Source organism: Taeniopygia guttata, chromosome Z (assembly GCF_048771995.1).
Source record: "Taeniopygia guttata chromosome Z, bTaeGut7.mat, whole genome shotgun sequence".
NCBI lineage: Eukaryota > Metazoa > Chordata > Aves > Passeriformes > Estrildidae > Taeniopygia > Taeniopygia guttata.
In genome coordinates this window covers 62,685,865-62,700,271 of record NC_133063.1, presented here as the reverse complement: position 1 = coordinate 62,700,271, position 14,407 = coordinate 62,685,865, and the positions used below count along the sequence as shown (strand labels likewise).

The window sequence follows — 14,407 nt, the reverse complement described above, 5'->3', positions numbered from 1 at the left end:
TGTATACGTGTGTTTACAGAAGTTATTCTTAAGAGGTATGTTTTTTAAAAAAGATTGTTTTAAATAATTTTAAGCAACCATAGGTAAGGCTAAATTTTAAATGTATCTATTTTTAGTGGTGTATTTGTTTAAAATTTAAATTGATTTATTGTAGCAATTGGCAGTTTTTCAAACTTGACCATAAGATGAATTGTTTTTACAATGTAATACCATATATATTCCTTGTTAATTTAATACCATATATACCTTGTTAATGAGCTGTTACATCTTGTAACATTTCCTGTGAGTCATTAATTTTATTTGCAATAGCAAAACCCACTTAAATATTTGAGTGATGGACTCATTTACTCTTTTCCTTGTGGCAAGAAAGAATCTTTGCTGTTTCCTTAGTAGCACTGCAAGAGCAGCGTATTGAGAGTGCTGATTGTACTTTTTCACCCATTGGATGGTTTTTTTATAGATTGAATGACGTAGAAAATTCTACTGAATGCACATTTTTGTCTTTCTACTCTTTCTTTATGCTCCTTTTGAGTGTTTCACGTCTCATCTTGTAAATTCTAGGTCCTCATAATCATTCTGCTGTGGAAAAGATTCCTTTGACTAAAGTGGGTCGATGTATTTACAAAGTGAGACACAAGGAATCAGGTGTTGAAAGGTCCATCGTCAGTCAAATTGACACTGTTGAAGGAAGCAAGATGATAACTATACGTTCCCCTATTCAGGTCATTATATATCCATATATTAAAAAATTAAATGAATTAAAGTGATCCTGTAGTCTTTAAATAAACATTGAAAAATGTACTTTAAAACTTACCTGAATGGTTCATACAACTTTGCTTTGTGTTTGATTTTTCAAGAATAAAAAGCATTTTCAAAGTGTCAGAGGGGTTGGATGCTGACAGATGTCAGTCAGACTTTGAATATGTTAACTAATACTGGCTGTAATTTTTGTCTTGAACTATTTACTTTGTATGAAGTGATCAAACTTCTTTTAATCTTACCTTTGTTCCACAAGTTATCCTTCAGTCAGGTTATTTCATTGTACCATTGACAGGTTATTTTCAAACTTAGTAGTGTCAGTTGAAAAGTGAGACCTTTGAGTATATGTCTTTTGGTTGCACAGTATTTTTAATAGACATTATATGGTTTATATCTACAGTGATGAATTAGATATTACAGTTCTATGGAGATAGTGTTCTTGTTACATTTCAGTTGCTCTTTTTCACTTCAAAGTGGTTTATGACTTGATTAATAACAAAATCTACTATTTTGTTATTTTCTAAATTATTTTTTTTCTAGGAGCTAATTAATGCCATTAAATTAATAATGAAATAAATAAAAAAGTGTGCAAGAAGAATAACTACGTGCCCTGGAATGGACATTAATGATTTAACCTGAAACTTCTGACTTCCCTTACACTTCCACTATATGGATTTTTGAACCTTGTATCTAGTATATTTTTAGGAGACCGCTGTTTGGAAAGTTTCCATATAGTTGAGATTTACTTGTCTTTGGTTTTTCAAAGTCTTGTGTTTTATCTTGAAAAGTGTTTTACAGTTAAAATATTTATTTCTTAAATAAAATACAGCATGAAACTGCACAACCAGATAATTTAAAAAGATTTGCTGTTTCAGATTCAGTTTTTCTGAAATACTGACTTTGAATGGTGTAGGGGTAAGATGAAAGACAAGACTTCTCATTCTTGCTTTACTAAGCTCAGAATACTTTGTCTTTACAGTTTTTCCTAATGTGTGTTGCTGGATTTTTATTTTATATAGATAAGAAATCACTTTGCAATCCCGTTAAATGTTTTTGAAGAAGGAAGATGTTTAGGGACTGCTTCACCAGCAAATGAATTCAACATCCCCTTTTCCTCTTACAGGTACTTTATTGTCTTTTTCTTTTATTGTAGAATATATTTATACATTTTTGATTATTGTATCTATACAATTATGCTAAAAAAAATTGTTAACCCTTGCTACCTAATACTGAAATAACATTGTGCTGTCGTTGTTAGGTAGGATCTTCTCAGGGCATGTAGTCTCAGTTAAACAGTGTGCTATTTCATTGTTAAATTGGAAGTATTTTGAAATCCATTTTTATGGACAAGTTAAATGTGCTAAAATTTAAATCTGAGCTCAGGTACTTTTCGAACACAGTAATTGTAATTGACATGGGTGAATTCCTAGTGGGTGATGTTTGGTCAATTAGCACAGCTTTTTTGTTTTTTTTTTCTGAAAAGGCTGCTTTTGATTTTTTGACTTTGAAGTAAAAGTTTAAAAGCTATATACTTAAACTCTATCAAAGATGTAGAAAAAGACTCAGCAACCTTAGAAAAACTTGGCATATAGCATAGCTATGCTATTATCACAGTCAAGATAATAACAAAACTGCAATGAGTTTGAATATAAATTTTACATGAATTGTAACCAAGTTGTAGGTAGGTAGGTTTGCTTTGATGGATTTTTTATGGTTGCAGAGACTTTTCCCTTCTGTTTTCTCCCAAGCACTCTCCTCATTTTTTACAGTGAAAGCTTTGTATCTCCTTCATTACTTGAGTAACGTTGTACTGTAGATTAATTAATTCATTGATATTTCTAACAATCTGTATAAGATTTAGTGGTGTTCTGATTCATTGCACAGATGAGTTCCACTAGGCAATCAGGAAATGTTTTAAAACAAAACAAAAAAAAAAATCTTCTATCAGGAGCAGCTGTATTAAATTTAAAGCCATTACCTTATAAAAGCCATGGGTGTAAATAATCCATGAACTAACTTGGTGCTTTATGTGACTGAAGAGAAGGGCAATTTCTGCACATATGTTTTAGGAGTAAGATGTTGATCCAGAGCTTAAGCTTGGCAAAGGAACAGAGCAGCACTTATAAGGAAGTTTAGTAGTCTTTTTGCAAGAATCTTCAATAATTCTTCCTTTGTAAGGGAAGCATGTGGAGGTATGGAACAAAAATCCCCAGCTGTTAAAATAGTATGAAATTTTGGGATCTAATACATGATTTGATTCCTCCTTTAATCAAGATAAAGGCAGGCAATGAACTACTGCTAAAAATCTTCCTAAATATAAATAATATTAAAATGTCCCTGTTGCATAGTACTTTTTTATAATTGAAACATTCAGTTGCATGTTAGGTGTCCTAAAATGTTTTCATTTACAGATCCATGCTGAGTTTCCAACCGCTAGCCAATGAAAATGGAGTGGGTGCAGAATATGATGTGTGTGAAGGAATTACTTTTGATGAAATTATGAAAAATGTTGACAGTTTGTTACAAAGGAAATGCCAATCTGTGAGGTCAACTAACCACTCACTTATCATCAATATTGTTCCTGTAAAAGATGCATTGACAACTTCATTAGATGCAGAAGATGAATGGGATTTTCCATATGTTGTTCATTTATGGCCTTCTGTTCTTCTCCGCAATCTTCTTCCTTACCAAATAACTTATTCTGGAGAGGTAATTGTATAATGCTTGAATTTTAGTGATGTTTTCCACTTATAATGTGAAAGCTGGTTGAAATGAAGATTAGAACAAAGGGGTTCTGATAGGAGTATTTGTGAAGCAAGTTCACAGATCTTATAAGGGCAAGTCTTACATAAAGTCTGTATTTTCAGAATTGAAATATCACAGAATGTGAAATGTAGTGTTATTAAGCCATACTTTATATATATATGCAAAATAAAACATAACACTGTTCAAGTTGGGCCCTATAAGAGTCATTTGCTCAAGTGCAACTTCAGAATAATTAAGTAGTGCAGCTTTTTCTGTGACAACTTCCTCAGGTGGATCACCCTATATTAGCATTTTATGTGCAGTCACTGACTTTCAACAGTTGCATGTTTTTAATAAATTCTCAAAAAGGCCTGCCTTTTTGCTAGGTTTTGGCTTGAATTGCAGCCTACTGCCAGACTTCAAATTCTTTCCAGATGAAATTAAACAATTAGGTGCACTTTGACTGTTAATAGGCATTCTTTCCAGTGCCAGGTGAGACTGTCTTGAGTAAAATACCTAAAACATGCAGTATAGACATCGATTCCTTAGCACTGTATGTTTCATTCGATGGATCTGGTATAATTGTGTCCTACTCCTCATTGATGCAAGTTAGGATAATAGAAATACCGTTGGGAGACAGATTTTTTTCAGATGATCTTAATATTTAGTATTTGAACTCAAATAGTAGAATCTAAAACTTCATCACAAATAAACAATTACTAGGACTGAAGACTGTGGCTTATACCAAATGTATGGAAGTAACAGCCTCTGTATATCTTTTATAAATTTAAATTTACTGAAGAAAATACTGTGTTGAGGAAATTTGTCATGTAAGAATATTTGTTTGTGTGAATTAGGTGACTGATGGGCTTTTTGATGTTGAATATAGATGACCATGCATTAAGGTTCTCTTTGCAAAACATTGTTTTAAGGTAGATGTTTAGGCAAGTAGCATATTTAAATAGCACAAAATATATTTGAAAATTGTACCTAAGTAGCTTGTATCTTAATTTTTAGAGGTAGCTAAAAGATAAAAGTTAGTAAGAATTTTGTGTGTGATTCATGTAGATGTATCCTGTTTGATGTCCTCTTGTCTGTTTAAGGGAAATGGGAACAAATATGACACTCTGCAAGAAGGATGTTCTGCCCAGATTCATAATGCAGTCTTGGACCAAACAAAACTAGATTTGCAGTTGCTTAACTATCTTGATCAAGACTGGAGAAGCGAGTACCACATAAAAAGCAATCTGCCTGATATCACCTTCACAACATTTCACTGCATCACAGAGCTGGATAAGACTGAGCTGGATATTGCTGTTCACGTGACCTACACAACTGGGCAGATGATCATAGAAGTTCACAGTCCCTACTGGATGGTGAATAAAACCGGTCGAATGCTACAATACAAAGCGGATGGTATTCACCGCAAGCATCCTCCAGATTACAAAAAGCCCCTCCTTTTTTCTTTCCAGCCTAAAAACTTCCTTCAAAATAACAAGGTGTTGTATTTTGCAAACCTGACAGCTCTGTACTCCCTTATGTTGTTGTATGAAAGCATTAATTATGATGATTTTTAAAGAATCCTTATATGATTTTAAAGAATCCTTATCCTTCCTCTGGAATGTCTTATACTTACAATGCTTATTCCATATGGGTTATAACTAAGCATGGTAGAAAATACATTTATTAGATGATACTGGCAGTTATTATGTCTTGATTTTTTAATTGAAACACAAGTATTTCCATTTATCTTTATGCATACTTTATATATATAATTTTAAATGTTGTCAATGACTTGTAAATTGAAAATTAATTCTGGGTGCTTCTTTATAGGTGCAGCTTCGGGTAACTGACAGTGAGCTGTCTGATCCGTTTTCACTGGACACTGTTGGAAGTCATGGTTCTGTGAGATGTAAGAGTCATAAAAAGGAATATCAAGTGAGTTAAATTTATCTTTCAAATTAATTATTTTCAGGAGATACAAATGGGGTTTAAAAAGTGTATTTTGAATAATGTCTTTCTGTTCACAGGTTGGTGTCACCATAAACAACAGCAGTTTCAATATTACTAGAATTGTAACCTTCACTCCATTTTTTATGATTTCAAATAGAAGTAAATATACTTTGGAAGTAGCTGAAGAGGGCAAGGAAAAGTGGATTCCCATTGTTTTGCAACAGGTAAACTTATAATGGAACCTATTCCAAATTGTGTCGCTAATGGAAAAAACCTGGTTTAAACACTCTCTGATGGAAAACGTGAGCTGTATGTAGTGTTCCATGACAATGCCTGACTATATCATGCTTTTTCAATAAACAATCTGTGTCCTTTACCATTCCTCAGTGTTGCATTAGGACATACTGTAAAGCTGGTTTACCTTGTAATTGGAATTTTTTATTCTGTCATGTTATATCATAAATAATATGAGAAAAAGACCTCTACTCTATTATATTATTACTGTATTAGCTCTCGGTAGTAGCACTGAAGTTTCTGTTCAGTTAAGCAGTGGCTTGTGGTAGAATATCTGGGTTGACCTGGTATGCATAAAGCCACTTTGGTATGGGGAGAAATTCACGCATGAGTCAATTCAGAGTGATCCACATGGTTCTTCTGGATCTAATTGCACTTCTGCTAGTAACTGCTCAATGCATGCTTCCTAGAAAGGGATCCCTGGCCTTCAGGCCAAGTGGTGTGAAAATGGGATTAGAGCTTTTGTCTGTGCTGCAGAGACTGTTGCTGACTGGATGTGCATCTTGGTGGTTTGCACTGCAGTATCACACAATTATGTTTTTTATGTGCGTTGGGTCTTGGGGCATCATGCTTTCCTGCAGGGCATGTAGGAAAAGCAGTGCTTGTTTTGGGTAGTGTTCGAGGTTTCTTAAAGCTTAAAGTGATCTGTAGTGCCTTCTGGGAAGAGTGAAATCCTCCCCCTCCTCCTCCCCCTCCCCCTTCTCCTCCCACTCCCCTTCATCCTCCTCCTCCCCCTCCCCTTCCTCCTTCTGACAAGAGCATTATTCAAAACAATTTAGTCTAAAAAATAGTGTGGTTGAAGGCCCAGTTGATTTCCTTTAGAATCGTAGAAGTACAGGATTGATAGACATGGAAAAGATTTCTTAAGATAAAGTATCAAGTCCACCCACAAACCTGGCACTACCATAATTAAATCACCACAAAAATAAATACCCAAATGCCGCATCTACAAATTTTTTGAACACTTCCAGTAATGGTGATTCCACCACTTCACTGGGCAGTCTGTTCTAATGCCAGACTTCCCCTTTAGTGAAGAAATTTTTCCTCACAGCCACTTTAAATGTCTTCTGGTGCCATCTGAGGCTGCTTCCTTTGATCCTGATGCTTGGAGACCAGCTCCCACTTGCTACATTCTGCTTTCAGGCAAGTTGTAGAGAGTGATAAGGTGGCCTCTGAGCCTCCTTTTCTCCAGACTGAACAATCCGAGCTCCCTCAGCCACTCCTCCTAGGACTTGTACTGCAGACCTTCAGCAGCTCTGCCATTCTTTAGACACACTCCAGCACCTCAATATCAACATTGTAAATACTCCAAGTGGTTACTAAAAATGCTTGCAAACCAAATTGCAAAAGTTAAGAGAATATGGTTAATCAGATTCCTAACCAGATCTATTACTTTTCTGGTACCTGCAGTACATGCTCCTTAGCTGTGTATATTATCTTTAATGATGCAGTCATTAAAGATATGCCATTTAAATAGCAGTTTATTTCAGTTACTGAAATTGATATGTTGTTCCATTGTGATTTTTGTTAAGTGTGCATAAAGGTTTAAATCTTTAGATGTTGAAGTCACTACAGTTTCCCATTATGCTTATAATTTTCAAAGTAAGTTTCTTTGCTTTTACTCAACTGGACTGTTTGACATATGCCTGCTTCTTTGTTCTATGTCCTAATATTCTTATGTTCCTCTAAACCAAGCTTTTTTGCTTGGCTTTACATAGTTTTTGAGTTCTTTACATGTATGATTCCTCCTCTAGTTTATTGATAAAGGTCTGAAATGACTACATCATTATAGTAGTGTATGTGTAGTAGTATGGGCAGCTTCATATCTAATTTCTTACTCTTAGGAAATATGTTCGGATGGTATTACTTCTCGTTTTGTGGTGTATATTTGATATATCTTGGCTATTAGAATAAGCTAAAATATTTACAAAAGGTTCTGCAATTTCTATAAGAACTACTCAAAGGTAGTTTTGATAGTTGAAATACATTCTGCGTATATTATCCCTAGGTTTCCCATGTTGGCTGTTTTATTTGTATGCCTACAGGATTTTCTAGTTTGTTCCACAAATGTCAGTGTTTCTTAGCTGTTTCATAATTGTATTGATTAATCTTAGCCTTATTTCAGTAATAAAGTATCCAAGGAAGACTTGTGGATCTTAGGATCACTCCTAAAAACTTTTAAAAGGGTAGATATGGCAGTTTACTAAATAGAGTACCAGTCCACAGATGAATCTGTATCCTCTTCTAAAGCCTGTTTTCCCTTTGAGAGGCAGTCTCTAAAAATCCATGTTGTGACAACTTGGTCTGCCGGGGTTGTTCTTTTGTCATTCAGTTGCCTAATCTAATATCCAGTCTTTCATCTCTTCTAAATGTAGGTAGTATCAAGCCTCTGTTGGTCTCTCTTTGGTCTGTCTCTGTTTTTAATCCAGAACAATTTCCAGGAGCAAGTTTACATGTGATCCTGTTGTTGACGTGGGCAGCTCTGCTATTCTGCTAGTCTAGATTTTTTTTTTAAATAATGCCTGTAATTTTTTTTTTAGTATTTCCCACATAACTCTCTTACATTAGGTTGATCTTCAAAAAATTAAGCAGCTTACTGAAATGTTAATGCATATTTTGACTTGCTCCTTTCTCCCACTATTCTATTTTTTGTTATTTTAAGTTAAGTGGAGACTTTCCTGCTGATTTTTTCTTAATTCACTCTTCTTTCTTACTGACAGATAACTTTTCTTTTTAGGAAAGAAAGCAATTCTAATGTAGAGCTAATCTCTGAGACATCTTTCTCTGTGGAAAGTAGTAAATATATCAGAAACCTTAATCACTATTTCTAGAAAAATCAATTGTTCTTCAAAGATTGCAGTAGAGTTTATTGGACAGTGATGAGTGCAGTGGTTTGCTAAGGCCAGTCCTTTGAATTATGTGTAGTGCAAGGCAGTTGATCAACGAATATCCTTAGAGGAAGAAGACATTGCTGAAGACTGTTCATAACACCAGTGCTAAATATAAATTGAAGATACCACTGTGGAAGCAAAATTGTTGTATAGATACAACATCTGGTGAAGCACTTAGCAAGTGTGTGGTAAAAGGCTTGAAAATAACATCATTATGTGACACAATCTCTGGCTAAAGTGTACTAGAAAAATTTTTCAGTTCCCTGTAGTTGATTCTGTAATGTCTTGTTTAGCCAATCTTTTTTATTTACTTGGCTTGGATTTTAAACTTCCATTTGATATTGACTAATTCTCCTTGAATTTCCTCTGGGTTCCATTAATTCTACGTTGAGACTCACATGCTATGTTTTATTATAGTTTGCAGCGCAATTTAAATTTCCTTTGTCTGTGGGATATATGTTGATGTAAATTATGCCTTCAATCTTGCTGTTTAACTATATTTTTTTCCTTTGTCTTCCTGCTTCCTGTGGTGTGAGAAACAATGGGAAAGGGAACTTAGTGGCATGGTAAGTTGGTGAACTAGTCTTCACCACTGAAGAATTAATTACCGGATTCAGATGCAATTAAATAGGGACATCTTATTTCTTAAACTATGTTAGAGAAAAATGGTTCTAAAACTTTGGATGCTGGATGTCCACAGTTTGAAATACAGGCAAGACTTTGGCTGTACTATTAGTCTTAGCTTTTTCTTGTGGCAGGACTCAGAGGCTTTTCACTAGTTACAATTACAACTTTTGTCTTTGTCTCCTGGTTGTCTCCATTTAGCAAGTAAACTATTGAAGAGAGATTGCCTTTGAGATTTTTAAATCCGTAGTGGTTATGATTTCAGCTATGAAGGTGAATAGCAGGATGTGCTCTCTGATTTAGCTGCCTGATGCTCCATACTGTGTGTTTTATACTCACGTACGTATGTGTGTATATGTACTTTTAAATAGATACAAAATAGTTTAAAAAGGACTGCTAGTATCTGATGTCCTGTGTACTCAGGTTGTTCTGGGGTGGCATTTATGCTAATATCCCATTTTGTTATTCATTCTCAGTGTAAAATTGATTTGAAATTTATACTTTTTTTGGAAAAAGGTCTGCTAATGGAAGAACAGTTTCATCTTTTTTATTTTACCAAGCTTGGAATTTTCAACGTTGTAGTTATTTTATACTCTGGATTTTATGTACTTTATCAATTTTAAATTTACTTCTTTGAAGTCTTACTGTTTCCACTTTAGCTCCTTAACTCCTCATTTTCTTCACTGTAGTCAGAATTATTTCTTGACTTCCTTTCAATTTACTGTATTCAGGTAAGTGATAAGTTTCAGGGTTTTTTTAATAGGGTTTCTGATCCTAATCGTTACACTTTTGGACAGACTTTATTAGATGAATTATGGGCTAATGTGAATGGCATTTAAAGCCTGATTTGTATTCTCACTTTGAAATTTCTGATTTTTCTTTTCTAGTGCATTCCCTTTTGGCCTGAAAATGATGCCAACAAACTGCTTGTTAGAGTTGAAAATTCTGATCTCCCTCCAAAGAAGATAAATTTTGATCAGCAAGAAAACTGTCTTTTACTGCATTTAGACAATAAGGTAACATATTGCCTTCCATCTTTACATGTTAGGTAAAACAGCATAAATCACTTTTTAATTTTCATTCTCAAAGCTTTGTTTTCCCATGCTATCAACTATTGCAGAACCTTAGCTGAGGCAAAGATTATGTTTATGCAAATACATTCTCGTGCTCTTTTGTGTGTGTGTACAAACAGATGTAAGTAGGTATTATGTTTTAAGTGTTTCTCTGGGGAGCAGTTCTACAGGAGATAAAATACAGATTGCTTTGCAAGTATTCTTTGTGAGAAATATTAATATCAATTCTAAGGAACACTGAGTAACTTTGATTTCACTAAATTTTCTTGTATGTTGCAGATAGTCTCATTTATCAGTAGTTTTTAAGTAGGTGAGTGGTTTTTGTGGTATAATGTTCTTGAGGGCATGAATGTGTATGCTTGTAATAAGAAAGGTTATCTACTACCAGTCTAACTTTTCACGGTACAGAACTCCTGCATAGTTTTAATTGTGAATTGTAATACCTGCTACCTAGTATTTAGATCAAGGAAGTATTTTGCAGGTATGGTAAAACAGCTAGTTTTACTACATGATAGTTTTATCTTATGATGGGAGGAAAAGGTCTTCAAAATATTTAATTACATATGCTTTGCTGGAAATCCATTCCACTGTTACTTAATTTGTAATTTTTACAACTGATAGCTTGGAGGAATTGCAGTGGATGTTAATCTGACTGAACATTCTACGGTGATTACCTTTTCTAATTACCATGATGGTGCAGCTCCATTTCTGTTGATAAACCATACCAAAGAGGAGATTATTGAGTATGGACAAAGGTATGTATGAGGAGGTTTAGTGTGGATGTTTGCATGGAGACATATGAACTTTAGTTTTGTATATTGTAAGCATACATTCTCTAAAGAAGCCTGTTTTGAGGAAATGGCCATCAAATTTTGTCAGAGCACCCAAAAATCTCTTGCTTAGTAAATTGAAGACAGTGAATTGTTAGCAATGTTACATAGTGCTAGGTAGTTTTACAAGTGAGCTGCTTTATGGTATCTTTTTATATTAATTTTGTGGCCTTGTGACATCTACATTCCTGGTGGGGGGCAAAGGATGTGCTTTTCTGGAACTGTGCAGGTTCTGACTGTGCAAAATAAGTAACAGAGAAAATTTAGCTGAAGGAATGGGTTCAAGTTACATGAGATAGGGGATGAGAGGTAATTACGTTAATTTTGCCAAGCCAAGACAAAACTAAGTTAATTTTAACAAATATTAATTTTCTGCAGTGAGTGAATATTTACTTCTGCACCTGCACACAGTTCCACTGTTTTCTACCTGTAATGTTTTTGAATGCTTTGTCACTGTATGCAGATACTATGCAAAGCTGCGAAGTGCATACCTGCAGCATTCTTGAATTATTTCTTTTTAAAAATCAAAGAGGCTACTCTTTTCTCGTTTTAGTCAGAGCAGTGTTGTTTAAAGATTTTTACTTGGAAGGTGAAAGAATTGTTAGTCAAATCCTGTTTGCTTCCTGTTTGCCTGAAGAATAATTGTTTGGTTTGGTTTTTCTCTGTAAAGATTAGTAATTTTTATCTTTTTAGATGCCTTGTGGGCATCCCTAGTGTCAATTTAATTAGAATGAAGTACAATATTTTGAATGGAAGGGCCTATCATTTAGTCCAACTGCCTCACCACTTCAGGTCTGATCAAAAGTTAAAGCATGTTATTAAGAGTATTGTCCAAGTCAAGGGCTTGGGGCATCTCCTGCTTCTCAAGAAAACCTGTTCCAGTGTTTTTAAAGAAAATCTTCCTAACATTCAGTCTAAACCTCCCCTGGCACAGCAAGCAGAGATCAGCATCTCTCTGCTTTCTCTCCCTGGGTAGCCTCTTTCAGAGAATGGTAGAAGATAATTCTGCAAGTTTTTGACTATATGTGAGGGGGAATGGAGTTTAAAGCATATTTGTCTGAAAATGTTGATCACAAAGGGGGAAGAAAATGAGTATATAAAATCCACTGTATATATTCTATTTTTAAAGTATATGTATGTATATTAAAGTACAAATTCTCATTCTTATTGCTGTTCTTAGAATGTTTTTGTGCATGTTTTTTAATGCATAATGTTATTTTTGTTCTGTTCTCATTACTTGAAAATATTACTAGTGTTCTTGTTGAAATGCTAGAATGCAAAGGTCATTGACACAAAATATTAATTTCCATTTGAATTTAAAATTACTTTGTTCCAGCTCCCTCAGTGAATTGGAAGACTGCCTTCAGCCAAATAAGGCAGTATTGTATACCTGGGCAGATCCAACAGGATCTAAGAAATTAAAATGGAGATGTGGAAATAGAACTGAGGAAATTGCCGCAAAAGAGGTATATTTTTTAATCAAAATCTTCTTTTAATGGTGTCTAATTTTATATGTCCATTCATCAGTGTATGCATGAAATTTCATATTTAATGAGCACGATCAGAAGTCTCATATATGAGTTCCTAACACTTTGTTTGTCAGTGCTTGTTCAAGTAAGCAGTCTGCAGTTAAAAAGTGTCAGTGTGTGTGTGGTGAGAGGCTGTCATAAAACTTTGTAATTACTTTTGTTCCTGTACCATAAAAAAAAAAAATCTGCCATTGTTGTGTTGCTAAGACTCTGGCTTGTTTTTTCTTTTTTTTCTTTTTTCTTTTTTTCTTTTTTTTTTTTTTTTTTTGGTGAAGTAGAATGATTAATAGAGTTGTAAAAACTTTTCATCTCATTTGTAGGACAAAATGGAAGTACTCAGTGTGGATTCTAGAAAAGTGGTCTATTTAATGTCGTTTTATGAAGGTTTGCAGCGTATTGTCCTGTTCACTGAAGATGAGAATGTATTTAAATTGACATATGAAAGTGTAAAAGCAGAACTAGCAGAACAAGAAATTATTCTGTCTTTGCAAGATGTTGGAATTTCATTGGTTAATAATTATACAAAACAAGAGGTGTCCTACATTGGAATTACAAGGTAACTTTGTGTGCAACGGTCTAAAATGTTTAACTTCAGGTATTTTCACTCTATGAATTTCATTTTGGCTTGTGCTGAAAGAGCAAATAGAGGTCTGGGTTAATAATGTTTAAATCTAATCTCTATATTTTGCTGCTGCCAGGAGAAATGCTTTCACTGTATTTTGTACTAATGCATATGCTAACTGTATTTAGATGTACATAGTTTTGGAACATGTATTTGTAACTCTGGCAGACTTCCCAATACACTGGACAGAAAATATTTCCTGTCTACATAGTTTGAGAAGTGATAATAGAGTTTTAAGGAGCAAGGTCTGCAAGTAGTTTGTGTCAGTGGGTTTTGTTATCTTCACTGCAGAAACAGCTGAATTCTGTGTTGGAAATTTTGATGCAAAAGCTTGTAGGTCCCTTTAGTTTTGGTTGGTTAATTATGGTGATCCAGGGCTCTACTGTTTGTGTTTCCTACTATAATTATACATTTCAGAGGGAAGCAGAAAAGAAATTATGTAATGCTTTGGAAATGTGTGCTATCATATATTTGAACAGGGGCTCTTTGGAATAATAATGGGACACTGGAATATAATTACCGTAATCCACGCACGTCTTTTTATTCAGTTATGAGGTTGGCAGAATGAGAGTTATTTTTTTCTTGATTAATTCTTTGCACTTTACTGAAAAACAAACAAGTGTGAACTTCTCATAAACATAGGCTACACATAATCATATCCATCATTTACTAAGAAAATTCCAGTACTTGCCCTCACCTGAGAAGCTATGCTGTGATATTTAGGCTGTGGAAACACTCCATTAAAAGTGGCAGTTGATTCCCGAGATTCACAATAGTATTGAGATTTCACTAAATTGTTTTTTCTTTGAAAGCAGTCATCCATAGTCATTAGTCTAGCAGTGCTTAGTTTTGTTTTCTTGTCAAACCGTGATGAGATGTCAGATTTCTTGAAAGTGGATGGCAGTACTGTTGCATTTGGCTTCACCTTTTTTTGGGAGCAAGAACAAAACCCCAAAACCCCAAAACAAGACCAAAAAAGGTGGAAAGAAAAAAATAAAAGGGGGGGGAGGGAACTCTCAGCAATCAAAATAGTACTCTTTTTTTGTAGTTGTATGGAACTTCAGCTCACCTTTTATTTTCTGTCATT

At 34.4% G+C, this 14,407-nt stretch overlaps 1 protein-coding gene across 7 annotated transcripts in view; it reads left to right on the top strand.

Annotated features, from left to right (window-relative positions):
• Nucleotides 1-14,407, top strand: part of VPS13A (vacuolar protein sorting 13 homolog A) — a 109,056-nt gene that overhangs the window by 67,505 nt on the left and 27,144 nt on the right. For 5 of the 7 annotated variants that reach the window (XM_030258668.4, XM_072922601.1, XM_030258671.4 and 2 more), the window contains exons 45-55: nt 562-722; nt 1,779-1,882; nt 3,171-3,468; nt 4,608-5,003; nt 5,338-5,442; nt 5,535-5,681; nt 9,170-9,208; nt 10,154-10,282; nt 10,961-11,094; nt 12,506-12,635; nt 13,019-13,254. In XM_030258668.4, coding sequence (XP_030114528.4) covers nt 562-722; nt 1,779-1,882; nt 3,171-3,468; nt 4,608-5,003; nt 5,338-5,442; nt 5,535-5,681; nt 9,170-9,208; nt 10,154-10,282; nt 10,961-11,094; nt 12,506-12,635; nt 13,019-13,254 — 1,879 coding nt within the window. The remainder of the gene's footprint in view (nt 1-561; nt 723-1,778; nt 1,883-3,170; nt 3,469-4,607; nt 5,004-5,337; nt 5,443-5,534; nt 5,682-9,169; nt 9,209-10,153; nt 10,283-10,960; nt 11,095-12,505; nt 12,636-13,018; nt 13,255-14,407) is intronic. The other 2 variants (XM_030258669.4, XM_030258672.4) reach the window with 1 other exon arrangement.